We start from the raw sequence: 17952 nt of genomic DNA, 5'->3' as shown, positions 1-17952 counted from the left end.
GCCCGGAAATATAGGACTCGTTCCTGCTTGCCCTGGGGGGGCAGCCTGGCCGCCTTGCGGTTCCCTGTAATTAAAGGCCTCCAGGGCCGCTGCCCGCGTGCGGCTGCTCAGGGCGAGGGTCTCTGCGGGAGGGAGGGGGGCGGTCTGCGGACCTCTTCGGACGCTCTCAGTCCCTGTCCACTTTTCTGTCCCCCTAGCGCCGCGCAGGCTGGGCAGAGCTAGGGACGACGGGCTTTCGGGTCCCCGTGCTGTCTGCGAGGGGCACACAGGCAGTGCTCGCGTTTTCCTGTCTGCCCCTGTAAGCACTGCTCTCTGGGCACCATCGGAGGTTTCAGGGCCGCGTTGAGTCGCCCACAAGAGCAATGCGAAGGTGCGGAGCGCACGGAGTCTCGGCCTCGGCCTGAGCGCGCCGGGCCACCCAGCGCTGTCCCGCGTCTACTCTTGAGTTCACTGGCCTCAGAGAGTCCTCCGAGGGTCCTCCAGTCCTACTGACAGGGCTTGAGTCCGCAAGAGGCGACAGGAGAAGAAGAAAGGGCGTGGGGTGAGCCTTGAGCCCGGAAAAAGTGGCCTAGAGGACAATGGTGAGCAAGTGGGCTCCAAGCAAGAGCTGGAGTTATGCAGTAGGGCCACCTGCACGAGCCTCGCCACGTGAGACGGTTTGGGCGCGCCCGTCCTCCTGCCGGAGCTCTTTGCAGTTTTTTTCTTACTGCCTTTAATGCTGGAGTCTGGCAACACTGGGGTAGGGTGAGGGCAGAGGGGTGGCAGGGCTGTCCCTGGGCTCCTAGTGCAGTAACCACTGCACAAAGGTCCAGGAGGTGAGAGTGCTTTGTGTAACCTCTCTGAGCCTCAGTTTTCTCATCTGGAATATGGGTATTGTGACCCCTTCCATACTGTGATCATACTGTGATCATGGGCATGAGCAAACATGCTTCTAAATGCTAAAACTCGATATAGAAGAGATGAATTGTTCTTCTTCGTCTTCCCCACATCCTCCCCACGGTCCATGCAGAGATGCGGGGGTCCAGGAGAAAAAGCCTCCAGTTTCCTTCTTTCCTGACTTGGCCAGGGTCCCCTTTCTAAGTCCCAGCCCAGCCCCCAGAGTCCAGAAAATGGGGAGGTACTAAAAGAAGTGACAATTTCCTGGGAGAGGCGCTGATGGGTTGCCAGGGTTTCAGAAGCCATCTCTAGATTCCAAGGTGGATTACCATTTACAACCCCAAGAAGCTCCTTAAAAGACTGGACCCCAAGTTACAAAGCCCGCGACTGGTAGCAAGAGCAGTTTAAAATGAAAAGGTACGGGAAAAAGGCAGCAGAGGAGCGCCAGGTGCGTCCCGTGCTGGTCCTGTGGCCCGCTGGAGGCCCCTTTGCCCGGCCTCCTGGAGCATCTGGCAAGAGTGGGTGCCCTTGTGGCCCAATGGAACCGCAGCTTTTGGGGCTGTTGGAAGAGAAATGTGACAACCCCACCCACACACGGGAGGGAGGAGAGTACAGGGGAGACAACAGAGCTGTCTCCACCCCTTTGGGGCAGTCGCCTGAGCAAGAGCACCCATGTTCCCTAATTTCTGCGTTTCTGGCTGTGTCCATCAATCTGTCCCTCGTCTATCCTTGCTTGACCTTAGACTTTCAGCGGAGGAAAAAAAGAGCCCTGGCCCTCCTTTGATTCTGTTTCCTATCTTTCGGTAGTGAATCGGGACAGCAAGTGTTGAGGGCTTGACGAATTTCAACGTGATGAAGGAGGTCAAGTTCGATGGTCGGGTCCTGCGTGTGACGCGTGGAGCTCCTGCCTCAAACGCTGGATCTCAAAACAGAGCGATCTCGGGAGACGCAGACGCTCAGAGGCGCCTGCTAACGTCAGGACTGAGCATTAAAAAGTCATGCCGTGGATGTCGCACTGGTTTCCAGCGAACCCCGCGAGAAGTCCACGGCCTCACCTCGCGGAAGGAGCCGTGCCGCCCGGGATCCGCGCGCTCCAGGAGGAAGGGGCGGGTCACCCGGGTGGCGTCGCGGCTGCCCCATCGGGCGGTGATCGGTCACCACTTCCCCCAATAACCACCAGGACCCGTGTGTCGGGGTGTCCTCGGCCGGCCACGAGGGGGCGCGAAGCTGGGAGAGCCCGCCCCACGACCCCAGCTCTTCCGACTCCGTTCCAGGTGGGGCCAGGGGATGCCATCGTGCCATCTCTGAGCCCCCGTGGTCAGGCCGCGGGATCTGGGACCTCAGGCATGGAGTTGTGGCCGCATTAGCGCCGTAGCTGGCCAGCGCCCTGACACCGTTAATCACGGCCACCTCGTCCTTTTTAGAGTAGAACCCGTCCCCACTTCCTCGCATCTTTCGGAGGGAAGCCCGACTCCTAGTGGAGCTGGAATTCTAGCGTGTACGGTGAACTCTGCAGGGGAGAGCTGGAGCTGATGCAGGGATGAAGGACGCATTTCCAAATCGTCCTTTCCCGTCTGTGGTCAGTGAGCCTCCTTAGACTTCCTCTGCTGGCTCAGACTGAGGTCGCGCCAAGACCTTGCAGTGGGGCACACCCCCTGCACTCCTCGGGCGCACCCGGCTCAGGAGTCGGCGGCCGTATCCCGCCGGAGCTCCACGCTCGCCACTAGGCGCCGCTGCGCGCACGCGGATCCGGGCCCCTGGCCCCCGCGCCAGCCCAGAGAGAGGCCGCTAGGGAAGAGGCCAGAAAGGGATTTTCCATAATAATGTTTTAAATGTTTTCTTAAGGTATTAATTCTTCGTTTCGTTTTCCCACCGCCGCCCTACGTTTTCGGAGTGGACGGGTGACTGGGAATCACAGTGGGTTAAAGGAATTCTTAACCGCCCGGAGGCCTCCCCATCCTGGGACAGCTTTCACAAGCCTTGGGCACGGGAAAGGGCTCACCCTTCACTGATGTCGGCGCTTCCGGTTGCCTGGCAGGCTCACCCGGAGGGTCTTAACTGTGGTGGGGGGAGGCTGGATGTGGTGGAGCGCGCTGGATAGGCTGGAGCGCACCAGGCCATGGCCTAATGACGATACCTGAGGAATGGTAACTATGCCAGGTATTAGCTGGCTTCCTTACTCCTCTCAACAACTGTTAAAATATTGATTGATATTTCCTTTTCACAGATGAAAAAAATCAAGGCTCAAGAAGGTGAAGGTCACCCAGGTAGTGACCTCAGGCAGGAAGCACCTGGGCACACACCCACCCCAGTTATCACACAGGCTGAGCAGGAGCCAGGAGAGGGGTGAGGGAGTAACACTGCTGTTTGTTCCTCCAAAGGCAGGGATTTGGGGGATGGGGCAGGAACAGAACAGAAGGTTTTGGGGGATCCCCAGAGATCTCTGCCCTTTGATACCTCCCACTAACCAGAAACCCAGGCCGCTCTCACCCCAACACTTCCCTAGAGAAATCCTGGCCTTTTGGGGAGCCTGAAGGAGCTCATGGCAGGAGTTTGAGACCAGCAATAGCCTATGTTTGTACAACTTTATTATTCAGTCTGGAAGCCCAGCAACAAGCCCTGGAGGTGGGTAGGTAATAATAATACCAGCAACATTAACAACAGGAGCTAACTTTTATTGCAGCTCATTATGTGTACTAGACACTGCCTAACCATTTTGCTTGCCTTATCTCATTGGACAGCCCCAAGGGCTAAGATACTATTCTTTACTCCATTTCATAGAAGAGATAACAGGCACAGAGAGGTTAAGTAACTTGCCTAGGGTCACCCAGGCTTGATTTTGTTTTGGTGTGTGTGCGGGGGGTGGGGACAGGTTAATAAGGTATAACTTACAGAAAATTCACCCTTTGTACTGTACAGATCTATGAGTTTTGAAAAACATGTACAGACATGTAATTACTACTACAATCAGAAAGTAAAGGCATTCTATCACTCCCCCAGACCGGCCCTACGCCTACCTTCCACTGCCTCACAGGCAGCATTGGCCATATTTTTACAGATAACAAAATGGAGGTTGCCGTATTGCCTGAGATCACTCAGCCAGTGTCAGATCCGAGATTAGAACCTTCATCATGTGTCTGCTAGTCTGGCTGCCTGCAGAGTGTAGATTCCTGAATCTGCACAGCCTGACCCGCAGCAGCATGGGGCGTACGGAAAGGGACCCACGGCTCTAAGATGGAGCCTCAGAAATCCCCACTCTCACTGAATGTGCCGCCTCTACAAACACCCACCCTTCTAGTGCAGCTAAGGAACAAAGAGGGACCAGATTCTGCAAGGCCGAAGCCACTAGTAAAGTGAATACAGCTGCCCAGTCCAGGGACCGGGGGCTAGAGGTGGCTCAGGGTCCGAGTCCAGACCAGAGTGCCTAGTGCCCTGGCACGCCTCCACCCGTCAATCTGGTTAATGAGTTACACTCCTAGTTAATTCTCCCAGCTTATAGTAGCCTGGTGGCACGAACCTTCCCGAGCTCCTCAGGTCTGGGTGCATGAATTAGCATAGATTACCCGGCTTCTGGGGCTTCTGAGGGGCCGCTGACTCACTGGAAACTCATTTCTCCTTCTTGGGGACCCAAGTGAAGCTTGAGGCCAGCATTGCAGGAGGCAGAGGAACTGGCTGTCCTACTCCCACCAGGAGGCCAAGCACAGGAGCCCACAACTCCTTCACTCTTGCCCACCTGCCAGTCTAGAGCCCCTGGGACAAACCTGACCCTCTCTGGGCAGTTTTCATGAGGCAGGTGGCCTGCAGAGGATGTTGTCCCAGAAACCCAGCTGGGAGCGCCCTGAGCCCTCTGCCCTAGCCAGAGGTCCCTGCCCCTGGAGGGAGGCTGAGGGGTCTGGGCTCCAAGGTTTGCTCAATTCCTTGGGACACTCTCCAGATACATTCTAGCCAAAGAGGAGAAAGGGTGTAAAAGGGTGCTGACAATACCTTAGCGCTCAGCCTGAGAGTTTTAAAAGAGGGGAAACACCCTTATATATCACACACGGTAGAGACACTGACTGGATCCCCTTTGCACTCTAGGTCATCTACTCTCATACCTCAGCCAAGATCACTAACACTAACTGCAATAAATGGTCACTGCCTGCAGCCAGGGACCCTGCAGCCAGGGTGGGGCTTTTAGTGACCCCCAAGTTTCCCCCTGGAGCCTAAGGCCCAGTTTTGTGGGCCTGGCCTTAGGGCGAGCCTTACCCCCTAGTCCTAGAGAGCCTTCCTCTGAAATGGGGACCTTCTTCCTCTCGCTCCAGGATCCTGGATCTCTGAGGCCTGTCTAAATTGGGTGTTTCTTTCTGGCTTTGGAAATTGAGAGCTGACTCCTACCTCCACCCCAGGCTCACTGGTTGGAACAACCAAATGACTTCCACCTTTGCTGGTGGCTTTAGGATCCCAATCGGCTTGGACCTGGTAGGGCATTTGTCCCCACAGCCTAATGGAGGGAAGGATTTCTGAGCAGAAGACAATATTTTTGGAGGTTGGTGATCCAGGCCCCAGAGAAGTGCATCTTCAAATGTACCCCCACCCCAAGAGGCTGGATGAACACCCTACCCTGTATCCTTGGGCCTGAGGAAAAGGATGGGTGGGAGGTGAGCTGCAAAGCAAGGCCAGGAGAATCCACTAAGGATGAAAACCTGGTCACAACCCCTCCCCAGAGGTCTGCAGCCTGAGGCAAGGGCTGGTTTCTCGGCATGAGGGCAAAGCTGAGGCCCACATATGCCTCGTGTGTGAATGTGTATGTGTGTCTGACCTGGAAAGGTTGAGGGCTGGGGTGGGGGATGGCCGGCAGCACACATGATCTCTTGGCCCCTTATTAAGGTCAGGTGCCTAGACAACCCCAGAAAGCACACTCCTAACTCTTTTCTTGCTTAGAGAGTTTTCTGAAAGGGGATTTTAGACCCCCCCCCCAAAAAAAAACCCACAAACCATGCCTGGAATAAAGAAGCCAATTAGGGAGGGAAGGAGCTGCGGAATCCGAGAGCCTCTCCTAAGACCCAGGACACTCCACTCATGAATCTGGTGGCAAGTCAGCCTTGCTTTCACGTCTTTGCTCTTCTCCCCCCACCCCAAACTGATTTTTCTCCAGGTCTCACAGTGACCTAGTCACCAAACACAGGCATTTCTTCGTCCTTAAGAGAAATGACATGGGCTTCCCAGTAATAGATGTAAAGGACGCCAGATTTCTTTTTATCATTAATTGTAAATGTGCAAAATACCTGCTGGTACTTCACTTTAGAAGAATGTAACTGGCAAAAAGAAAAAATGAGGAAAAAAGAGGCGGCTGATGAATAGATAATAGATCTTTAACCACCAATAAACAGAGAGCAGCGCCAGCAGCCTGGGGGATGTGATCATAATTATGCCGCTGCGAGAGCCAATGGGGACGAGGGAACCCGGTCCTAAAATCATCCCAAAACTGAAGGCGAGCTCGAAAATGCGGACACGGCCTGGAACCGGAGATGCGATCTGCAATCCCTAGTTGCGAGCCCCGGGTTTGCACAGCAACCCGTCCGTGGGACGACAGATGGCAGAATAATAAGAGAAATAATAACAACAATAATAACAATACCAATAATAATAATTAATAACAATGACAACAACAGTAACACAATAATAACAACAACGGAACGATAATAGTCGCGCCGCATCAGCCTCTCCCCTGACCTTGGACTCCTGGTCCCAGATATTACAGAAGGAACTGTTTGTGGACAGGAGGTGAGCGAGCACTCTCCCAGAGAGAGAAAGAGAGAGCCGGGCGCGCGTCGGAAGCCCACCGCCCCAGCGGGGCCGTCGACTCGCGTCTCCACTTGCAAATGAACGAGGCGGGTCAAGGATCGCAGAGGCTGCGACCCTGGGACCTAGAGACGCCGCGAGGTTGGAGGACCCTCCCGGCCAGGCTCCGTCCTCAGCTAGGAAACTGCCCGGAGTTTTGCCGCGGGTGGGGATCCGTATAACCCAAAGGCTCCGTTAGCCCTCGTGCGGGACCCACCTGTGCCGCTGACCCTCGCGGAGCTCCGGGGGCGATCCCGGCTCCCCTGACGCGGGGCCGCCGGGGGGCAGCAGCGGCGGAGCGCTCGGCGCGAGGAATCTGCACGACTGTCTGTCCGTCCGTCTGTCCTACCAGCTCGGACTCAGTAGGCTCGGGATCCAGGGGGCCGCAGCGGAGGCGGCGCCGGCCCGGGACTCTGCAGGGACCGGGGTGCCCCAGAGGGAGTGGTAGTGGTGGAGGAGGCGGTGGCTGAGCCGCAGGAGGTGGGGAAAGAGGAGGAGGAAGAGGAGGAGGAGAAGGAGGAAGAGACGAAGCCAAGGGAGAGGAGGAGGCGAAACGGGAGGAGGAGAAGCCGCAGCAGGCGCGGCGGGAGCGAGTGAGCTGGGAGCGCGGGGCGAGGGCGCGGTGAAGCCGCCGGGGCGGGCGGGCGCAGGAGGCTCGGCCGAGGCGGCGGCGCCGACTCCGTTCCACTCTCGGCCGGGATCCAGGCCTCCGGGTTCCCAGGCGCTCGCCTCCCTCTGACGCACTTTAAAGAGTCTCCCCCCTTCCACCTCAGGGCGAGTAATAGCGACCAATCATCAAGCCATTTACCAGGCTTCGGAGGAAGCTGTTTATGTGATCCCCGCACTAATTAGGCTCATGAACTAACAAATCGTTTGCACAACTTGTGAAGAAGCGAACACTTCCATGGATTGTCCTTGGACTTAGGGCGCCCTGCCCGCCTTTTGCTGAGCAGAGAAAACTTTTTTTTTTGCCTCCCCCAAGAAACTCCCCCCTCCTCCCTGTCTCTAACTCCGATCCCCCCACGCCACCTCGCCAAAAAAAAAAAAAAAAAAAAAATTACCCCAATCCACGCCTGCAAATTCTTCTGGAAGGATTTTTTTCCCCCCTCTCTCCAGGTTGGGCGCGTTTGGTGCAAGATTCTCGGGATCCTCGGCGTTGCCTCTCCCTCCCCTTCCCCCCTCCTTTCCTTTTTCCTTTCCTTTCTTTCTTCCTTTCCTCCCCCACCCCCACCCCCACCCCAAACAAACAAGTCCCCAATTCTCGTCGGTCCTCGCCGCGGGCAGCGGGCAGCGGAGGCAACGCGCCGCGGTCGCCAGGAGCCGGGAGCCGCGGGCGCCCGCTCCTCGGCGCAGCATGTTCCAGCCGGCGCCCAAGCGCTGCTTCACCATCGAGTCGCTGGTGGCCAAGGACAGTCCCCTGCCCGCCTCGCGCTCGGAGGACCCCATCCGTCCCGCGGCGCTCAGCTACGCCAACTCCAGCCCCATAAACCCGTTCCTCAACGGCTTCCACTCGGCCGCCGCCGCCGCCGCCGCCGGCAGAGGCGTCTACTCCAACCCGGACTTGGTGTTCGCCGAGGCGGTCTCGCACCCGCCCAACCCCGCCGTGCCCGTGCACCCGGTGCCGCCGCCGCACGCCCTGGCCGCCCACCCCCTGCCCTCCTCGCACTCGCCACACCCCCTCTTCGCCTCGCAGCAGCGGGACCCGTCCACCTTCTACCCCTGGCTCATCCACCGCTACCGATATCTGGGCCACCGCTTCCAAGGTACGTGCCACGTCGCGGGGCTGCAGCGCGCTGCCTCCCGCACTGCCCCGGGCCTGCTCGGGTGGGCACCGGACAAGGCCCGGGCGGAGGTTCCTCGCGCCGGGAGGCGAGGGGCCGGGCGCGGTGTTGGTCCCCCGTCCCCAAAGCTGCGGCCGGTTTGGGGGGCTGGCCTGCGGCCGCCTGACCCTTTAAACAGGGCGACACGGAGAAGTTGTCCTCGAGGGCTTGCGGACGGAGGTGGGCTGGGACCGCCTGCCCTGCTTGCCGGCCCACCGAGTCGCGGAGCCCGCGGGGTCCCAGGCTGTCCGTCTCCTCCGCGATGCCCTCGCCGCCCTGGCTCCGAGGGGCGCGGACGAGGCCCGGCCGCCAGGTTCGCCTTCGATTGCGTTCGACACTGCGCGCCACCCACTCCGCGCCCCTTCCACCTACACCCGTGACTTTTCGGTCTCCGACATTCTTCGAGCGGCGCGCCCGGAGCAAAGTCAGGGTTTTTTGTTTTTGTTTTTGTTTTTTTTTAATTCCTGTTTTTTTGGAGGCCCGGGGAGGGGCGGGAACCCGCGCGGGTTGAAATCTCCGGAGCTCGACACTCTCGCCGGGACCCACGCAACTCGGGCGCCGAGCGGCCGCGGCGGGAAGGCAGGTTCGATCCGGTTTTTGTTTTTTGCTTGTTTTTTTTTTTTTTCTCTTAAAAGAAATGAACCCAATCAGGACACGGGCTGGAGGGGAAGATCTCTTTGGATGTTGTCCTCTCCTGCTATTTTACGTTTGTTTGTTTGTTTGTGTTTTCTCTGCGTGAGGGTGGGTGGAAAGTTAAAACTCCGGGAAAAAAGGAGAGTAATTAGTTGAGTGATCGGAACCGGGAAAAGACCTACCTCTCGCGGCAGCCGATCGATACTCAGCGGCTTCTCCATTCATTAACCCTTTGCGTTCCCGCCTGAGCCTAGACTCAAGTAGGTGCCACCCCCTCATTCAACAAACAAAACAAATGTTCACCCTTATTCCCGGGCCAGATTTGACTCCATTCCCGCCTGTACCGTGGTTAGTTTTTCTTTGTTTGGGCTTTTAGTGAATCAATATCCGACCCTATTGAGTGAACCCGAAACTCCCTGTCTTTGCTCGCAAAGTTTAGGGCTCCCTGTCCTCCTTCTCTGACAGCCACGCTCTTGGTCTCCACGCCAGGCCCGGAGTAGCCGGATCTACCGCGGCCGCGCACAGTCCCCTCGGGGGCCGGCAGCTCGCGAAACCCCGGGCTTCGATCCCCTCACTCGCGTCTCCTAGTTCTCTGGAGCCGGGCAGCGGGGGAGCGGGGTCCTCGCGAGGCAGCTGCGGCAGAAGCCAGGAGCACCCGCCCGCGAGATTTCGATCCCAGCGGGGCAGCAACTACACATCCGGCCTCTGCACTTTCCCGGAGGGGAAAGACTTAAATACATAATTTAAAAATAAGTCCTTGAGAAAACTCTGCATAGCGTCCCGCCACCTCTCCACCCCTTGTCAAAGTTCCTGGACAGGTTAGAAAGAAAAGAAAGCCGTTTCTTTGGGTCGTGGGCAACAATCCCTGGGCGGGTCCCTGCTGCCCCTTCCTGTGCTCCAGGCTCCGGGAGCGGAGGGAGGGAGGCCCGCCGCGCCAGGGCGGCCGCGAAGCCGGCGGAGGTCGGAGCCTGGAGACGGGCCCCACCTGGGCAGCTGCGGGGTGGATGTCACTGTACAGCCCGGACTGCCCGGGCCAGGCAGCTGCACTAGTGGCCTCTTCGCGCGACTCCAGAGCGCCTGGGCCCCCATGGGCAGAGCCGCACGGTCGTGGTACACGAAGGCCCCGAGCGCGGTGCCCCGGCTCGGGAGAAGCGTGCGACCTTGGTCAGGGTGGCCCCTTCAAACGGAATTCTGCTGTGTCCCCCGCAGGGAACGACACAAGCCCCGAGAGCTTCCTTTTGCACAACGCGCTGGCCCGAAAGCCGAAGCGGATCAGAACCGCCTTTTCCCCTTCCCAGCTTCTGAGGCTGGAACACGCCTTCGAGAAGAACCACTACGTGGTGGGCGCCGAGAGGAAGCAACTGGCGCATAGCCTCAGCCTCACGGAAACTCAGGTGAGCCGGGCCCAGGCGCAGCGACCCCACCCCAAATCTCTGGACCCTGACAGCTGGCACACGAGTGCAGAGCTCAGGAGAGCGCCTTCGGCAAAGAGCCTGAAAGCTGGTTCCACGCCCCCCACTCAGGATGTATGTTTCCAGGTGCCAGGCTTCCTTGATCTTCAAGAAGGGACTGTAAGAGCCTACCCGCCCCAGGCTCTGGGGGGGATGGCCTGGGTCGCTTCTGTCTGCTGCGCATGCCTTGCTTGCAGCTCCTAGCTAAGACACCTCTGCACTTTTGGTGAGAGTCTGAGGACCCGGCTGGGGTCCAGAAAGAGAGAGAAAACAGCGGGGTGTGGGAGTGTATGGAAGTCGAGGCTAGAGAAGGCTGGGAATGGGTAAAGGGAGAATTCTGTGCGACTGTGGGCCCACGCTCACACCGACAGCTCCAGTTACTGCCCTTGAAGGGATCGGGAGAGTCAGACTGTGGAGGCCAGGCATCCTGGGTGCGTCCCTAAGTCAGAGAAACAGAGCTGGAAGGCTGCGGAGAAGGGCTGCCTCTGGGGACAGACCCTCCCAGCGCAACAGGGTCCGGTGGCGGGCCTGCTTCTGGCCTGCCTCAGGGCGCAGAGGGGGCTGAAGGCTACAGTAGGCGCTACTGTACGCGGAGCTGCAGGGCGGGGTCAGAGTTCTTTGCAAACAGTAACGTTTTCGGGCAGATTAACTTGTAACACTTTTTCTGGGAGGCGCAAAGAGGTCGAGGCTTTTGTTTTAAAACGTCCCCCCGGACAAAACCTAGGAGGGCCTCGCGGGTTGGTGCGGGGCCTGCACAAGGCGCGGCCGGGCTGGTTTCTCCTGGAGAGTCGAGGCGGCGGTGGTCTTTGTCCGCCTCGCTGCCCACGCTGCCTGCAGTCTTTGTGTGCGTGTCAAGCTCCGAGCGCACGGACGCGCGCCTTGGGCGAGCGCCGGGGAGAAATGAACCGTCCTCCCCCTCAATTAGCAAACTCAAAGGAAATTAAACTCAGCCTTGTTGCCGCTCGGCTTTTTCATGGGGCGCTTTGGGGGACTGGGGCATTTGGGGAGAGCAGGCTGGGACCTGGGCCCGACGTCTCACAGGAAGGAGTGGAGCGGACCTCAGAGGCCTGGGGTGCTGCTGTCAGGATAGGACAGGCGGAGGGGGCGGTGGGGGACAAGGCAGTTGCAGTCACCACCATTTCCCTCACCTGTACCTCACTAGTGGAAAGCTTGGACGGTGTTACTGTCTGGGCTGGTAGCTGAATGGGGCCTCACCACCCAGCTTCTCCAGGGTGATTGCAGCCCACTCCTGTCTCATTGCTCCTTAGACTTCCAGCAGCCGCTCTGGGAGGGCCAGGCCGCCCTGGTAGGAAGTGATGCGACCAGGGTTGGGGGTTGGTCCTGTCCTGTCCTGGGGCTCATCCGGAGAGGCAAAAGGGGGCCGGCTCTCCCCCTCTTTTCTCCTTTCTCAGTTCCTCTTTCTTCCCGTTTAGCCCGAGGTCTTTCGGAAGCTTTCACTTTTGAGCCTCTGTTACTAACTGGAAAGGTATAGCTGGGTTGGTCCGCAGGCCCACTGTCCCTCCTGCCTTCTTTCCACACCTTCCTACCACCCACTCCTGCTCACCTGCAAGAGTTCTGGGCAAGGAGGAGGAAACTCAGGCAGATCCTGACTGCCTAACCAGGGCCCAGGCCTTGCAGAGGAGGCACTATATTTAGGCAACGCTTGGGAAACCGGCAGAAAATAGAAAGCACATTGGGCCCTGCCGGAAGCTGCAGCCGCTGGAGTGAGGTCTTTCCTGCACTGGCTAGGTAGAGGGAGTTAGGCACATATCTCTATTTTTCCTTACGTATTGTTTTTATTGGGGTTTCCCATGCTTTGCAAGGCTTTTGCTCTCAGCAGAATGTGGGTGTCCGGTGCAGGGCAAGGTGAGAAGGGGTGCTGTGCGCTCTGGGCTCCCTGGCCTGGGGAGAGGGCCACAGGAGGGCCCAGGGTAGGGAGCCAGGTTCCCATCCGCCCTGGTCTAGGAGCTCTGCTCGCTGAGGGGAGGCCACGGTGAGGCCGGTCCTTAGGAGACGGGGCTGGGGAACTGGACTTTCGCGGTCTCAGACCGGGTTTGAGCCCGGTAAGGCAGAAGAGGTAGGAGGGCGCTGTGGAGGAACTAATGCGCCCTCTGCCTCTGGCCCACAGGTAAAAGTATGGTTTCAGAACCGAAGGACAAAGTTCAAAAGACAGAAGCTGGAGGAAGAAGGCTCAGATTCGCAACAAAAGAAAAAAGGGACGCACCATATTAACCGGTGGAGAATCGCCACTAAGCAGGCGAGTCCCGAGGAAATAGATGTGACCTCAGACGATTAAAAACACAAACCGAAACCCACAGAAGCGGACAACACGGAGCAAAACAGAGACAGAGAGAGAAGGGGAAGAAGAAGAAAAAAAGTACAAAACAAAAACAAACCGCATACACACATTCACCGAGAAGGGGAGAGGGAGTCAGAGAGAGAAGCGGCACATCCGCAGACCTTGGGCAGCGAGGGCGCAGGGTCCTGATCCCAGGCTGCGCTGAGATGGCAGAGGACCCAGGCTCCTTGATCAACAAGCAACCCTTGTCTAAAGAGGCAGTTGTATGAGAGAGAGAGAGAGAGAGAGAGAGAGAGAGAGAGAGAGAGAGAGAGAGAGAGAGAGAGAGAGAGATTCAATTGTGGCAAAGCCGAAGGCGCTCTGACAAGGGGAGCTGTCAGTCAAACACCAAACCAGCAACACAAGATGATTGGCAGGTATTCCGTTTATCACAGTCCGATTTTTTTTTTTATAAAAAAGATAATGATAAAAAGGAAAAAACCCAACCAGGCACAGGACTTTTTAATTTTGCACTTCGCAGTGTCCCCCCATCTTTAAAAACTAATTAATAATAATAACGATCGAAATTCCGTATCCAGCCCCATCCCACACCTGTTCAAAAACTTGAATTGCATGTAGCAGTTGTTGGGCGAATGGTGTCTAAAGACAGAAAATGAATTGTAATTTTATTTTCTTTTAAAAGACAGGTTCTGTGTGCTTTTTATTTTGATCTTTTTTTCAAGAAATGTGCAGTTTGTAAACACTTTTTGATACCTTCTGATGTCAAAGTGATTGTGAAAGCTAAATTAAGTAGGCTCAGCAATAGTGGTCCTCTTTCAGAGAAATAGGGAGCTGGATGAGGGGCTGGGGGTGACGGGGGTGGGGGAGGGTGTCCACAAGAGGAGTCAGGACTTGTGCTGGAAAAAAAAAACCTACCTAAATTAATTCTATTTCTTGGACATTCCCTTTCCTAACATCCCAAGGCTTAAAACCACGAAGTAAACTTCTTTTAGTGGTTGGAGAGATTGGCAAGTTCAACCATTCACCGTAAAGGCCATTCCAAACTTTAAATCTATCTATTGCAAAATCCGAAGGACTGTAGTTAGCGGGGATGATAAGTGTGGCCAAGGACACAGCGGCAAGTTTTCAAGCACTGAGTTTCTATTCCAAGATCATAGACTTACTAAAGAGAGTGACAAATGCTTCCTTAATGTCTTCTATACCAGAATGTAAATATTTTTGTGTTTTGTGTTAATTTGTTAGAATTCTAACACACTATATACTTCCAAGAAGTATGTCAATGTCAATATTTTGTCAATAAAGATTTATCAATATGCCCTCAGAGTAGTCGTCTTGGGAAATTGAAGTGAATTTTTTCTAAAAAAAAAAAAAAATGTATCTCCATAATTTGAGTGTGGTCCTTCCCCAACTAGACTCAAGAAATCCAGCCTCCCCACCTGCAAAAGGGCCAGACTGATGGAATCTTGGGCATTTTAAAGAGAGATGAGGGTGGAAAAGGGAGAGGATTAGGAAAATTTAAGTCCTTCAGAAAAGGGATGGGAGAAAAGTTTTTCCAACTAGACCTTTGCCCATTGCTAGGCCTACTGAGGGAGTTTAGTTTGAACTGTAGGTTAAAAATGACTACTTCTCTTAACCTCTAGTTATTTTCAAAAATCTAGACATATAGTTACGCATTGAAGAATATTCCTCCAGGATTGGGGAAAACATCTAGCAGAATCAGAATCCTGGGACTTTTAAACTGTGTGTCTAACTTTAAACCTCAAAGTACAAGTGTCTCTGTATCTCTCTCAATCTCTCTCTCCTCTTCCTTCCTTCCTTCCTTCCTTCCTTCCTTCCTTCCTTCCTTCCTTCCTTCCTTCCTTCCTTCCTTCCTTCCTTCCTTCTTCTCCCTCTGTCCTCAATCTGCCAAAGGTGATGAGGCAAACCCAAGCACCTCAGCACCTTATAAGGCAAGCATTCTGAGAAACCTCTGATTCTTAATTTTAACATTAAAGAAAAAGTTGTAACTAGTCTTGGAGGAGACTTAGCTCCCCCCTCGCCTTCCCCCTTCTGGGGGTACGAGGTTGTTTTTGCATGCTTCATTTGCTTCTTATCCTGATAGGCTGCATTAATCAGTTTTATTTCCATTGATAGAGAAACCTCGTCTGTTCTGTTCGAGCTACAAAGCGTCCTGCGAGCTTTTGTGAAAGTGCAAATCAGTTTAAGCAATTATCATACCAGGAATATGAAGGGGAAAGAGAAGGCCTTGCCCAGTGGTCTCCTTTAATCTCTTAATCCACGGATCCAGGGGGGCTGCCTGGACATAATTTAGGACAATCTCCCCACCCTTTACACTGTGATAAGGCCAAGTTACAATGCAGGGCAAAAATACAAGCTTTGTTAACATCCTGCCTTGAAAAGTTAAGATTAGACATTCTGTGCACGTGTGGGGACTATAGGGCACTATGGAAATTTTTCTTTTTTTCCTCCCTTCCTCTCTTCTAAAGTGCAATTCATTCTTGGACTCTCTCCCTCTTTTTTTCTTTATCTCTGCCCGTCTCTCCTTTTTTCTCTGTCTCTGTTTCGCCTGAGAACCTTGGCTATTCGAGGTGCATTTCTACACAGAATCCTCTGGGAAGGTGTGTATGTTGTGGGGAGACTCCGGTGCAGGAGGACGCTGGGGTGAGAGGGGGCCTCCTCGGGGGACCCAGGCTTGTCTCCCGAAGAGACAGGTGCTTCCCTGGGTATTCTGAAAACTCAAGTGGGGGTTTCCAGCTGCTTTGACAGTAAGACCTCCGTGACCAGTGGCTGGCTGTCCAGTGCTTTACCAGCACTGCTACAGTACAGCATTCCTTTCTCCAAACAAGTTACCTTTTCCTTCTACCACTTCCCCAAACCCAGAATGCCTCAAACATGGAGCACAGACCTGTTAAAATTCAGACTGACCTTTCCAGAAGAAAATTTCCCATCTTGATGAAAGGCTTATTTCTGCAGGAACCATATACCTTTTTTTTTTAAGTACAAGAAAAGGGGGAGGATGACAAAGATTTTTTTGGTTACCGTCCTATGTAGTGTAACAGCAATAAAATCATCAGAGAATACCATTAGCTTTGAAAAAAAAAACCTAAAAGCTTTATTACAAACCAAGCTTTGAAAATAGGGGGGATTAGGCGGCTGAAAGGGTCCCACAATGGTAGGAAGAAAAGGTTTCATGCTAATGAGGTTAATGCCCTTTGTATCTCAGGCCTCCACATCTTCATTACGCGCTATCTCCGGCTGCACCGAGCGGCTCAGAGGGCCGCAATCCACTCCAACGCCCCCCTTCCTGGCCCAAAGAAGGATTTGATAGCGGCTCTGTTCAAACTAGATAATTATATCTTTTCAAGTCGGAATTAAGATAAAGAAAGTGAAGCAGAGGCGGCTCGCCTTGATCCACTGCAAACAAATTTGGCGCACTTTCGAGTCCTTCCCCCGCCTCAAAAAGGCAGGACAGTCAGCTTATTAGCCGCTCGTTTGCTTTATTAATTCATCTATTTAAAGTGGCAGGATTAGAGTGTCTAATGTGGACGCGGGTTGCCGCGGCACTGAGGAATATAAATATTTGCGAGATGCCATCCCATGATGACTACCTGGGCGCGGGGCACAGGGCAAGGTGCGGGGTGCGTGTGCCTTGCGACTGCGTCCCCTTCACAGGGCCAGCGTGCAGGGCCGGAGCCTTTTGGGTAAGGGGTGTGTAAGAGCTGTGCGCCCCAGGCCTGGGTCCTCTCTCATGGTACATGCGTGCCAGGCCTGGATGCGCCTGGCAGGGCTCTGTGGGCATCTGCGCTCCTGGGTGAACGTGGCGAACCGCACGCATGTTACTTTGTGTCCTACCGGTTACCCCGCATGGAGATGTAGGTTACACTTTTCATCCACCTCCAGCTCCCTTGTTGATGACTTGTGGGCCTTCCCTGTGCGTTGCCCTGTGCCAGATGGATTTGGAGAGACGAGAGGCGTGGGTTCTCAGTTTGCATTTCCCTGAGAGGGTCAAACCGAGTGTCTAACGCCTGTCTGTGTGCCCTGGCTACGTTCTCATTCCTGCGACGTACACGTGGGTTCAGCGTGCGTTTCGCGTTTGGGATCCTGTTCCTCCGCGCCGCCAGGGCCCCGGGAGGCGGGGGCGGGGACTCAAGGCACCAGAAACTGCTGGGGTAGGAGAAACCTTGGGCCCCCGGGCAGTTTCCCCTTTCTCCCTCTCGTTCTGGGTGTCGGTTGCCCCCAGCTCCCTCCGACTCTGCTCCTGGCAGCCAAGCCGAGCCGGAGCGGGAGCGTTGGCGGCGTCCCGGAACCTGCCGGGCCACTTTTGTGCTAGGGGCGGATTGTGGCAGGCAGAGAGACGCGCCAAGCGGGCCAGGCAGAAAGGGGGCTCGGGCCTGCGCGCGGCCTTGAGAACATCGGCTCCTCCCCATCCCCGCCTCGAGTCTCAGGAAACAAAGTCTCCGACGCGCGGGCCGATTGGGGAGGGACTCGGCGGCTCGGAGGCCTGGCCCAGGGCCCTGCCCCACGGTGGGGGCATCTGGGCTGGGCTGCCCTCTTGGGTGCAGTTGCCAGTCGGAATAAGGGTGTGGATGTGAGTTGGGGTGAGAGACGGCTTGGGTGCCTGCATAGGTTGAGTGTACGAGTTAGGCCTGTGACACAGTTGTTTGTGTGGAGATGTAATGGTGTGTCGGGGCCAGGACGTAAGTCAGGAAGTATAGGTGCTAATTGTGCTAAATGCAAGAGTTAAGAGGCTGGAGAGGCCAGTGCTACTTAGGAAGATTGTGAGAATGTGTCAAGGTGTCCAGTTTTCCTTGTGCCTCTAGAGTGTATTGAGTGAAGGCAAAAGTGTGCAGTTGTGTGGCTGTAATTAGAGTGCCTACGAAGGTGTAGAAATGCACTTGTGTATAGCATTTGGGTGCTGGTGTCCGGTCGCGCCCGTGCCTCTCTGTGAGGCCGGCTCTGGTAGCTCTCAGACGATGGGAATGGCTTCCGCCAGTGTGTGACTCCGGGAACATTTCTCCGTGTTTGGGTGGGGGTTCCGGTGGGACGGCGCCCC

At 55.5% G+C, this 17952-nt stretch overlaps 1 protein-coding gene across 2 annotated transcripts; it reads left to right on the top strand.

Annotated features, from left to right (window-relative positions):
* Positions 1-7571: 7571 nt before the first annotated feature.
* EMX2 (empty spiracles homeobox 2) lies at positions 7572-14221 on the top strand. Of its 2 annotated transcripts, XM_081074338.1 has the most exons (3): positions 7572-8459; positions 10359-10543; positions 12729-14221. In XM_081074338.1, exons 1-3 carry the CDS (start codon positions 8051-8053, stop codon positions 12894-12896), a joined length of 762 nt encoding a protein of 253 aa, XP_080930464.1. In that variant the 5' UTR covers positions 7572-8050; the 3' UTR covers positions 12897-14221. The 2 variants fall into 2 exon arrangements, with proteins under 2 accessions (XP_080930464.1, XP_080930465.1); XM_081074339.1 differs by lacking the exon at positions 10359-10543 and having other exon boundaries at positions 7917-8459; positions 12729-14212.
* The last annotated feature ends 3731 nt before the right edge of the window (positions 14222-17952 follow it).

Source organism: Rhinolophus hipposideros (genome assembly GCF_964194185.1).
Source record: "Rhinolophus hipposideros genome assembly, chromosome: 15".
NCBI classification, from domain to species: Eukaryota; Metazoa; Chordata; class Mammalia; order Chiroptera; family Rhinolophidae; genus Rhinolophus; species Rhinolophus hipposideros.
This window is presented reverse-complemented; position numbering and strand designations above follow the sequence as displayed.